This window comes from Lepidochelys olivacea (genome assembly GCF_965140295.1).
Source record: "Lepidochelys olivacea isolate rLepOli2 genome assembly, chromosome: 12".
In the NCBI taxonomy this organism is placed as follows: domain Eukaryota; kingdom Metazoa; phylum Chordata; order Testudines; family Cheloniidae; genus Lepidochelys; species Lepidochelys olivacea.
This window is the reverse complement of record NC_140422.1, coordinates 14,012,890-14,025,456: the sequence shown is the minus strand read 5'-3', so window position 1 is coordinate 14,025,456 and position 12,567 is coordinate 14,012,890. Positions and strand designations below refer to the sequence as shown.

Below are 12,567 nucleotides of genomic sequence, written 5' to 3'. Positions count from 1 at the left end.
TAGGCCCATAAACATGCCATCAAAAATTCAATGACTCTAGAGAAGCCAAAGATAGAGTCCTAACCTTTCACAATAAAAAGTAGCCTCTTACCACTTTTGTGGTGCTATGAAAGCTCATTTCAACCGAGTCAGACCCTTAAATTCGGTTAACATTTTAAAGAGACTATATAAAAGTATCATTTTCTGACTCAACCATTCTCATCCCTGTGTGTATTACAAGTCAGGGCTGCAAACTTTTCTGAAGAATAAGTTTATTACATTTTATTCCTGTTCGTCCTACAGAATCAACACATCTATAAGTGAGGGAGCTGGATTCTTTTCTGGTTCACACATCATCATCAGAGTTGTTCAAGAACCAAATTCTGTGACCTTTACTCAAGCAAAACTCCTACTGACTAAAGATATGGATAAAGTAATGCAGGCAAAAGGCTTTCTAGACTCTTGTGTCATCAGTAATCCAGTTCTGCAACCGGAATGTAGAGTGAAATATTGCAGTCCTCACTCAAGCAGAACTCCCATATGCTTCATAATATGAAAGACAGAAAGAGCCCTGTTTTATTTGCATTTAGTAAAAATATCTTGTTACTTAAAATGAGCAAATTAGATCTGCAAATCACTGTGACAATAACCATGGAACCGCATAATGCCATTTTTACAGTGACTTTTCAGAGCAGAGATAAATTTCAAGTAGAAAGTTCAAGACTCATCTCAAGCTGGCAAATCTGACACTATCCCACAAATGGCTTTGCGTATGTACAGTGCCAAAGTGCTTTGTAAATCTAGGTTACCTAGTCATTTGTCTACCTCATCATATCCTTCCATTTAGCATAACAAATGTGATTTCCTTTTATACAACTTCTTGCTAAAAACTGTGGGCTATATTTAGCCCTGGATTATGCTGGTTTTTACAGGAAGACCTCAGGCCTGGGTGGTGAAAGTCTGCCTGGGTTTGGGGTAGTTAAAAGTAATTAAAGTGGCTGGTATGAGCTAGAACCAGCCAACCCAAGTCAAAAGTGGGAAGCACTATCAGAGGTGGGGCATGACAACAGAACCCAAAGAGTGGGTTGATTCAGAACATTCCCCAGGCAGCATTTGCTACTGGGAGCCAAAGACACAACATAAAACTGCCCTCTGCTAGCAAATCACCACCTGCCCTCGCCAGACATAAATCCTCATTCTCTTGAAGCAGCACCTAATGATCCAGGGTGCTGCTAGACCCCCCCAGAGCCAGCCACAGTGAATCAAGCCATCTGCTCATATACCGTATTAGAACCTTCCAAATCCCACAAAGAATGCATAATTGTGTAGGGGAGTATCAGCTGAGTCCTTGGAGTAACAATTCTAGATGTATATTCAACAAGCTACAGATTTTTTTTTTGTAAACATCTTCCATGAGTAATACAACGCAGCTATTCTGAAATGTGCTTTTCAAATGCTGAAATCTAAAGACAAAGATACCAGAATAAAACAGAGGACATGTGTTATCTGTTGTATATATTATACCACAAACAACAGGTAGATCTCTATCAAAAAAGCAACCATGCAAGCCTCTGTTTAGGTTAGGATGTCAGACTGCACCATCTGAAGTAATGTGCAATTCATCTATAGACATACACATGCTTCTTGGGCCTAACTCTCAATCACACTAAAGCCCCATTACATCATTGTGGCAGAGGAAAGGTGCCTTAAAGTGTGTGTTTAAAAGAAAGAAAGGAAAACAGGAGCACACATTGCATGACTTTATTTTAAAAAAGCTTACACCACAAAGCATACACTGTTCTTCTGCAGAAAGTCAGTTATGCCAATTCATCATATTGTATATAGTTTTGCAAATTCTTAGAGAGTCACAGACTTCACCATTACACATGTACAAGTATTCATTTCCACTGAGATCCATGACTATATGCAACATAAATGTTTCATGTTGTAGGCCAAAGTTGTGCTCTCAAATATTTTTGCCATTTATACTGAAGTAACTAGGGCTTAAGTGCAGATATCTAGGGCGGAAGTTGACTTGTAACTGTTTAGGTGTAAGGTTAAAGTGTTTCTAACCATTTTAAACAATGCAACAGAAAGAAACTCCATCTTGGGTTGTGGTGACAAACCACAACCACAGAGTGTGTTACTACTGCATATCAGTGAAATTCTATCTTTGTAGTTAGTACATAGTTGCTTGTCTATTAGTAGTAGTATTGTATCTTTATGCTTACAGGTTAAAACCCAACAAGGTTATTCTTTTACACATTCTATTTTCTAAAGCACACTGAATATCAATTTTCCAATACCTAAGTGACACTTCACTTAATTAAATTCAATACTGTTTATTCTACCAACTGAAACTGCTAAAAAAAAAGACAAACCTCTGCCAATCGGAAACTAGCTTATGAATAAAAGTATAATTTAATTTAACAAATGCGCTTTTATGAATAAGAGAGTTTGGCAATTTCCTAAACCACCTGAAATGCAGCTATTTATAAAAGCAGCATAACTATAAATAGAGTAACTGTAAAAGAGCTCAGTCATGAGATAAATATCTTCTGCTTTGAAAACAAACAGCTCTTCTGTGCCTCTCAGTCAATTTTTGTAGTTATCATAAAATATTTCACATTAAAATTAGGCATCTAAATCAATGTTTCGGTATTTAAATACGCCCCACTCCTACAAACACTTACATATATGACTGACTTTACACATGCAAGTTATCCCATTGAGTTTAATCGGATTACTCATGCATACAAAATTATTCACATGTGTAAATGTTTGCAGGGATTAAATATGGATTCAGGTGCCTAACTTCAGGTACCCAGTTTTGAAATATTTGCTAATTTTCTTGTATCTCTCTCTCTTTAAAAAAAACTACTTGATTTCAATGCAAAGGGTGTGCCCCTTCTTCACTGTTAAATAGAACCCCCAAGTTTCAGCATCACCAGTAGATAGCTTGCTTCACAGTAAAAGCAGTTTTTGAACAAACAAACAAACAAAAAAAGGATTTGCAAATACTGTTTGAAAGGGAAAGTAGCTCTCAAACTGAAAATTACATATAAACTTTACTACTGTTTTACTTTAGTGAATAAGAGACATCCATGAAAGCTCTACCCATAAGAAGGCACTCACTCCAAAAACTGGGTGCATTTTTCAGTAAAATAGGAAAGGACAATTGACTTTGTAATACAGGTAGCTTTGAGCTTCTGAACCTCATTTACACACGCCTCTTTACTTATGTGGTAGTTCCATTAAGCTCAGTGGATAGAGTTAACTGAAAAAAAGAAAATGCAGACAAAGGTATTGAGGCCCAAATCATTCATTGTATACATTAAAATGGGGAGAAATGGGAAGAAGAGACGTACCACTGCCTCTCCACAGCAACTCTCAGCTGATGAGATCCAAACCAAAACAGTTGCAGTATCCAGGATACCTAAAAGAACTCAACCAGATCCCCCTGCCTCTAGCAATTGCCCGGTCGCACACTAACATATCCTCTACTTTTACCTTCTGTGTATGCCACATCCACCTCTCCTCCACCAGAGTTAGCTCTTGGATATCCGTGCTGCAGACTTGTGGCCAGGAGGAATAATGCAAGGTCAAGGTGAACCACACATCGAGAATGTTTTTGCTACTGTAAAGTAGAATCAAACTACTGAGTTGCAAATTATTTTTCCCATGAAACACCAAGAATAGGCCTGATATACATCACTGAAACAATTCCCACATTGGATCAGACCTCAATGAGTATAAACAAAGTTAAAAACCAGAAGTGCTAGTGAAAAGAAACACGCTGCATTTCTATCCAAGAAATCTTATATGAGCTTAAAGGGACACAGTCAACTTGAATTTTTTTTAAATTGACCAATTTCAAAAATTCCTGTTTGACAGGGAACCTCCTAATAATAGGACTTAATTTTTTTTTGGGGGGGGGGAGAGAGGAGGAGAGGAAAATATTAAACTTTATAAGGGTTTTTCTGCTCCCATGATGATGTTTATAAGGGGTCGTTCACAAAAGAGAAACGGACCAGCTAACTGACTATGCAGGGGAAACACTGAAAATGACTTTATATATACACCAAGTGTTGTCAAATAAACCATCTATTTTGATATGAAAACTGCAAATCTGAGAAGTAATTCTAGAATAAAGGATTTCTCCCCTCTCTTTATACAAGTTTAGTACTTGAATTAAATCTGTCTTTTTCAATATGTTGTTTTCATTGCAAGTAGAGAGAACACACAAAAAATAGCATTTGAATTTGGGCTGACAGGCCCAGAACACGAGGAAACAGATATGAAATGGTAACCTTATTGTAAAAATAAACATTTAATAATGGGCAAACATGATCTCATCAAAGGCTTCATCTTAATGTAACAAAATGATAGAGACCAGAAGGTTCCTGTGTGATTTTGTTATCTAAATTCCTGATTAGTTTTTCTCCCTGGCGTTCTCAATTTTGGTAGAAATCATCTGCAAGATACCAGGGTGACTGGCACTCTATAAATACATAAGATAGAGAGGTAACGGTATGGACCACTGGTATCAGATAAGAGTTTTAAACATCTGAGTACTCAGCCTTGCCGTTAGGTATTTGGCTGCATATTGTCAGGGCAGTACCCAATTTTACGTCATGCTGTAAGCAGCAATGGGAGTCTACAGATCAAAACGGCAGATTGTTCACTTAAGGCCTTGATTCTGCAAACAGGCATTTGAGTAATCCCACTGAATTATCTATTTTATGTCTACATAACTTGGGTGTTTTTATAGTGTTACTGAACTCAATAAAACTACTCAAATCCAATATCAGTAACAACAACAACTCAACTCAAAAACTGGTCCCTTCCACCAAGAGAAATTGGTCCATTTAAAGATATTACCTCACCCTATCTTGTCTGTCTCATATCCTGGACCAACAAGGCTACAACTACACTACAAATCAATAATAATTATAACATTTACATTGCAATAAGTAGCACCTAAAGGCTACAACCAGTTTGGCCTATCGTGCTAGGCACTGTGCAAAAATATAATACAGTAGAAACTCAGTTACGAACACCTCAGGAATGGAGGTTGTTCCTAACTCTGAAATGTTGGTAACTCTGAACAAAACATTATTCAACAGTTTACAACTGAACATTGACTTAATACAGCTTTGAAATTTTCCTATGCAGAAGAAAAATGCTACTTACCCCCCCCCCTTTTTTTAGTAGTTTACATTTAACACAGTACTCTACTGTATTTGGTTTTTTTGGTCTCTGCTACTGCCTGATTCCATACTTCCGGTTCCAAATGAGGTGTGTGGTTGACTGGTTAGTTTGTAACTCTTGGGTTCTACTGTAAATGGAAGTCCCAGCCAAAGAGCTTACAATCTACAAAATTGCACAAGTGTTTGCAGTAGAGTGTAAGCGATTACCTGTAACACTGCTACCAAAATTTCACCTCACTTCCTCAGTAGAACTCAACATGATCATTTTATAACAAAGAATAATATTTTAAAGTAAACAATCTTATGAGAACAGGCCTCAAAAGGATATTTAAAAAATAATTTTCCTCATTCTTGGAAATATTTTTTTGAGAATTAATTTGTCACAAACTATCACTTCATATTTTTTAAAAGATACATGTTTGGGCTTTTCATATACCATACTAAACATACTTCAGAAAATCTTTAATAATAAACTATTGCACTTTACTTTTCTTATACTATTGTACTTGATTAAAATCCTTGCTGATTAAATTGTAATTAGTTGTAAAGAAACTTGCTGACAAAACAGCTTCTGCTATGTTAACTGTTTTTAAAACCAATTTCTCCCTGTGTCATACATACAAATGGTTTATTCAATACAGACGTTGCATTATTTGAACAAAAAAATTATACACGGCACAATCCAATTAGTGTCACCACTATGCACAAGCTCCTTCAAAAAAAATAGTCCTTTGTAAAGTTGCCGCCCTTGACATATAGGAGGCTTGTTTTCTAAGCTAGCTGTTCAAGAAGACTCAAGTAAAGAAAAGCTGTAGATCATTCTTCAGAAAGACAACGTACTGCAAGAGCTAGTGATGGTACAAACCGTAATTTTTATTCTAATTTTGGATTTTCACTGTTCCTCATGAAGCCTGTATTAGTAAAGTGCAATGGCTTGAAAAAGGTTTCAGTGATATCAGAATTCATGCCTCTTTGGAGGAAAGGGAATCTCAGATGGAACATTCTTGGTCCCCGGAGGACAGGGGGGACATTTTGCACTATTCTCTGGTTCCCCACAGAAGTTGCCTGTAAAGTGTTGAAATGTTGACGGGTCTGTTTACCATTTTGGGCAAGTAACAGTTCAGTAAATTTGTCAGCTATCCAGGAGGATCACTGAACTATAATGGTGATAAAACGGCAATCCAGAAAGAGGTGATAAGGGGAGAGATCACAGATCCTTATTTGGATTGTCTCCCATCTCATGGCCTTTAGACTGAGTTGTCTGGGACACGTGGGGAACCCTATGCTTATATGCATAACCATGACCAAGCAGCAATAGTGGGTTACAGCCAACTTAAAACTCATATTTCTCTTTGAAAATGCACACTGCTGCATATGTCTTTAGGCATTCAGCTTATTACCAGGGATCCTCAGCCACCAAAAGGAAACAGAGTTTTCCTTTCATTCACTACTGTACAGCCAGACTAAAGGCTCCCCATGACCCAGGCTACTGCTGTCTCTTCTCTAACTCTATTAAAATATAGGATAAACTCATTTTAAACCCATAAGATACAAGATATTTCAGCCAAAAATGTCAAACTCTGGCATCCAAATATGGATTTTTGGTGCCTAAATTTAGGCACCCAAATTTGAAATTTTTGACCAACAAGAGCATCTGTATGGAATAAATACACTGTATTTCAATAAAAATGTAAATGTTAAATAATGCAGCAAATTTTGTTCAGTTCTAATACGATAACTCACTTAAGCACCAGCCTGTGGTTGGGTTTTTTGTTTGTTTGTTTGTTTTAAAAGCACCATGAGAATTATGGCTGCTATACAGACTTCCTTATTCTCTCTGACAAAAAGTTCCATAAATATTTTCAGTTCAAGGCACATAACCTACTCAATAACTGGAAAAAGTTTATTTAGGAAAAAAAAAAACATATAGCCTACATCCAAAATTACTGTCTATCAGCAGAACCATAAAAGGGAGCAAGACAGAAGCAGAATGTGTAACAGCTGGTCTCTTTCAACTTTTTATAATTTTTTTACAACTCTTTTATGGTGAATTTTTTAGTGCCCAGAAATATAACAGGCCTGGACTAGAAAGAGGCATACTGCAGTCTCTCATACAATTCTACCAATTAGAGATGGGTCTCCTCCTTGAGAACTACCATCAGTCCTAACACACAGAGGGGCAGGTTATGTACTTTGATTACCCAACTACCTTCACAACTGTATAGAAAATTTATGAAGTACTGGCCCAATCCTGAAAAGCATTTAAGCACATACTTCACTTTAAATTTGTAACTAATCGTACTGAAGTCAATGAGATCCAGCATGGACCAGATAAGGCACTGATCTAAGTTCTTAGTTCTATGCCTGGTTATGCTGGTGACCTTGGACAAATCACTTCACATTTCTGTGCCTCTGTTTCGCCGATTGCTCTTCAGCTATTTATTTTGTAAGCTCTTTGGAGCATACTATGTGCTTGTACAGTGCCTAGCAAAATAGAATCCTAATCTAGAAATATCTAGAAGCTACTATAATACAAACAATACTTGGACTATTCTTGTACTTGAAGTTAAACTTGTGCTTAAATACATTGCAGGAGGGGCCTATCTGATTTCCAAAGGAAGAGTCTTCAAAATCAAGGTGCTACCCCTTGGAAATAATTACCATAACACTGAGTAACCAACAGTGTGACATTAAGCTTGAGAGTAGCAACTTTTAGAGGCTGTTCTGGTGGAAGAAATCAAGTTAGCCTTCTTGTGTACTGCATACCTGCAGGTACACAGGTTTAGGTTGTGACATTTATACCAGAGTTCTGTTTAGGGGTAGGCAGAGTCACCTGGCCTCCAGAAGAGTGACAGAGAGATTGTCTGTTAGGTGGAGGGTGGGAGAGGTATGTTAGAGTGAGAATTCTGCTCCAATGATTATCTCTAGCGTATTTACCCAACATCAGTGCTTGTGTTGAAATTTTTAGACATCATAACTCAACAATTAATTTGCAGTGGCTGACTCATGAATCGTCAACTACACTTTTTAATCACACTGGCAATATTTTCATAGAAACTGTGTTTATGCAGTGATATGTTCCAACAGGAAAACATTTTATTTGTAACATCACACAATTTTTTTCCATAGCAACTCAATGGTCACAGGTAATGTCATTGGCACATTACAAGAGGAATATGAATACAGATTGTAACAATGAGGCAGAGTGGTCAAGTGGACAGGGAACTCAGCTGGGAGTCTGAAGACCTGGGGTAAAATCCTGGCCACACTGAAGTCAATGGGAGATTTACCATTGACTTCAATGGTGCGAGGATTTCACCCTTGAGTTCTATGCTTTCAATTCATCCCAGTGACTAAAACAGTTTATTTTGCCTAAGCATATCTGCAAAAATAATAATAAATAATAAGCCTTAAAAACTAAACTTAATAAGAGAACTTGAAATGATGCATAGATTTTAAGGCCAGAAGAACCCATTTTGATTGTGTAGTCTAACCTTCCTTTGTGAACTCTGTTTTTAAGGGGGTGGGGAGTATATTTTCCATGCAAGAGAATAACTACAGAAGATAGGTGAGCTATTGAGTATAGGTAGAAGTCAAACCTAACTTACTATAGAACAGGAGCCTCCCTTCTAGGAACTCAATCACAGACTGCACTTCTGTTTTTGAAACACCTGCACAGTATGCTATTGCTTTCCAGACTGATCTAACGGGAAATGATACCCATCAATCCCAATAACATCACTAGGAACTGTGAGTGCATGCGTCTGCTCAAGATCAGGCCCTTAACATGCAAAGATTTATCTGTAACAACTCACACAATGTAGATCTTTACAAGTTCTCCTCTAGTTATAAAAATGTCTTCTGCTATAGGTTGAAGCTTGGCCTACTAGTCTTTACCAAAACTGTGTTAACAAGCACAGAGAAATAGAACTTCCATTAGGTTTTCCAAAAATCTTACAGGTCAAGAAGTTAGTTACTTCTAATGTTCGTGGGATATGTGCACTAATCTCCTTTCCTGCCTGCAATAAAAATTTATTCAGTATCTGATTTTAGATGTGAACTTTATGTGCATGTGCACCAACTGAGTTTACACAACAAACTTCAGGTTTTGGAGCTATTCATGATTTTGGATGTAACAAGCACTGTATCAATAAGAAATTACACAGTAGATTGTAGTGGCTCCAACATAAGTACACAATGTGCATAATACAATAAAAATGTTAATGAATAAATACATTTATGTCAAGTAAATGACAAACGTTTTCAAAATTAGTTGGTGTACCAAACAACAATGCATGTTTACTAGGCATTTTAGCATTTCTGAAGCCTTTAACAGCATTCAAAGCTTGACACTCATGTTATCTTCATTCATGTTTTCTTTTAATATTAACGATTAACAAAGTAGCATGCTAATAGCCTCCGTGTTGTATTCAGTGAGAGCATGCGCAATGTGAGAGTCATGTACATTTCCCGGGAAGTCTGTTCTACATCTCCCAGTGAAAGCATATCTGTGTTTTGAATAGCACGGCAGCTCACAAAATAGCACTCTCAAGCTTCAACATTGCAGCAATTGAAATTAGAATTATTAATTGAAGAGGAATAGAAAAGTATACTTGTGATATCCACTTGTCTGTCATTTTTTCATGTGAGTTTCTCCATACTCAGATACTGTTCCATCCATTTATTCTGATCCCAAATTATGTCTCCCCTGAAGTGATCTCTGTGTTTCCTCAAACTTTAACTAGGCATTCGCAAAGGATTCTAGAACTAGAGTTAACATAAGTTATCACATTATGCAGCACCCTTTCTTTCCCCAACATTTCATATAGTACCTCACAAAAGGCCCCAGAGGTTGGGCAAACACAGCACTAGGAAAAACACAGTGTGAAAGGGACCTTTATGTACATGTGAGAGGGCCCAGTGCTAATAGCTCAATGTGCTATTGACACATCCCAGTGCAAACAGCTAAGTCTTTTTCAAAATAGCATGAGTCACAGTGTCATTCTTAACTTCACATTTTCCATCTTTTGGTAATTTGTGAAACAAACTGTCTTGATATTATTTAAAGACATACTTTGTAAATAAATTGACCCACTGGGGAACAACTACTTCTTCTGACTAGCAACATCTGTTGTGAAATCCACAAAACCACAAGAAAGGTGTGAAAAACAAATACAGTAAGCAGGACTGCAACTTCTTTGACAATATCCAAATCAAAATGGTTATTCCCTTTTAAAGTTAGCAGCTGAGGTACATAAACCTCTAGCTAACCCTCCACTTTGTAATAATCCTTTATTTAGCAACTTGATAAAACTGATCTGAAATAATCTGAAAGAATAGAATGAACGAATTATTAGAATAATCTCTTTCTTTCTCCCACAACAGAGATGCACTGTCTGGAAGCATCATTTCCATCAGAACTCTGCTATAACATAACACTGGGAGCAGAAGTCGGTCCAGCCCCTGAAAAACTTCACAAGTGCTGGCCCTGGATAGAAATCTCACTCTGCTACTATGGACTCAAAGAAGCTGTCCATTGTTCCCGACATGTGGGGGAAAAGCAGCGCATCTTAAAGTTATATTTAATAAAAAAACTGCACAAGATCCTTTGCCCAGATGAAAATACTTGGTTCCTTAGTAATTCTCTTGTGACCAATGAAACGCTACAAGCGGTAACATGATGTAGCTGTTCAAAGTGTAACACATTTGTGTTTACAGATGTAAATGCAATATTACAAAGCTGTGCCTTTCAGACTGGGGGCGGGGGGGAACAGAAATATTCTCACAGAGCAAAAATCACAGTGGCTCTCTCCATCAATGCATGCCGAGGGAAAAGGGAGCATTTAAACTTTTAAAGGACATTGTGTCCCATTTTGCAGTTTCGAAATGTAAGTTTTAACCTGCTGGATCCGTACTTAAAATTCCCACCTCCTGAAATGCTCCCCAGCATGCACCAAAATCTAATACATACAGAATAAGCAATATAACAGCAACCTGAAGAAGAACAGAAATGATCACCTTGTTGTAGCTGTAGTAGCCCAAACACTGGGCAAAGTCCAGATTGGAAGGGTCTCCGGGAAGAGAGCTGCCAGCTGCAGCTGGGTAAAATCTTACATCCATGCTGGGGGTGGTTTTGGTCCAAGAAGTGCACTTCGAGAAAAGCGCTGGGAGGTTATAATAGATCCACCTTCAGTGCCCTTCCCTGGATCTGTGCTTCAGGGAAAGGACCAAGTTGCTGGAGCTAGCGAGGGAGCCGACTTTTCCTTTGAGGCGAGGGGGACGAACAAGGGAAGGGACCGAGGGAGGGCAGAGCCAGAGAGAGAAGAAAGAGGCGGTGGGGAAAGTGCAGGTAAACAAGGGAAAGGGAGGAGAGGGGAGCAGCCCAGGTAGGGGTCTCTCTCTGCCGGGGTGGGGGAGGCAGGACGGGCTGGGTTTTTTGTTTGTTTGTTTGTTTGTTTGGAAAAGCTCAGGGCCAAGCCACAGGGTTTGCCTCTGCCTTCAGGAGCAGCTGTACACAAAGAAGCCACGCGCCCGGCACGGAGACGGCAGCGGCTCTCCCCGCTGCGCCCTGCCTGCCCCAGGAGGGTGCTGCTGAGCTCTGCCCGGGGCTCGCTGGCCGGAGGGGGAACAAAGGGCTGCCCCGCTGCCGGGGCGCGGGGGGGGGGGAGGAAACAGGGTCCCGCTCACCCCTCTGCCCGCCGCCAATCCAGCCGCCCCGCGCTTGGCTGCAAGGCAAGCGGGAGAGAAAGAGCTGCCCGGCCCCGCTGTCCGGGAGGGGGGTGAAACCAGGCTGGGGGGGGTGAGGGAGGCTCCCCGGCTACACCGAGCGGAGTTCAAAGTGTTGGAGAAGCAGGGGAGCCGCCGCCGCTGCTACTGGCACCGCTCCCCAGGAGGAATGAATCCGCGAAGCGGGTGGAAACAAGGGACCGGGGGGCCCCTCCCCGCGCCCGCGCTCCCACCCCTCCCACGGCGAGCAGCTGGCGCTCCCTGCGCACCGGCTGCCTGCCAGCGCTCCGACACGCCGAGCCCGGCGCGCGCTCGCCGGGCATGCCCCCCTGCGCACGCCCAGCCGGACTACAGCACACCGCGCGCGCGCGCACCCGGGGGGGAGGGGGGGGCAGGGCAGTGCGCGCGCCCTGGGGGCACACAGCCACCTGCGCCCCCACCGTTCCGTCCAGAGCAGGGACCCAGCCACAGAGTGCACAGCAGACGTGCCCAGAGGACACTGCCCATCGGCACATGCAGTGCATAGGCAGTGCCACGCAAGGTTTGCACAGATCTACGCCCCCCCCCCCCCCCGGTGCACAGAGAATGGAGTGCATGCACATACCCCCCATCCCATCCCACGTGTGGAGCGAATAGAGGAAGCCCGGTGCTC

At 40.4% G+C, this 12,567-nt stretch overlaps 1 protein-coding gene across 3 annotated transcripts in view; it reads right to left on the bottom strand.

Annotated features, from left to right (window-relative positions):
* The window catches only part of TOX3 (TOX high mobility group box family member 3), an 85,975-nt gene extending 73,787 nt beyond the window's left edge, over positions 1–12,188 (bottom strand). For 2 of the 3 annotated variants that reach the window (XM_084644424.1, XM_084644425.1), the window contains exon 1: positions 11,208–12,188. In XM_084644424.1, coding sequence (XP_084500550.1) covers positions 11,208–11,309 — 102 coding nt within the window. In that variant the 5' untranslated portion in view covers positions 11,310–12,188. The remainder of the gene's footprint in view (positions 1–11,207) is intronic. The other variant, XM_084644423.1, reaches the window with a different exon arrangement.
* Between the last annotated feature and the right edge of the window lie 379 nt (positions 12,189–12,567).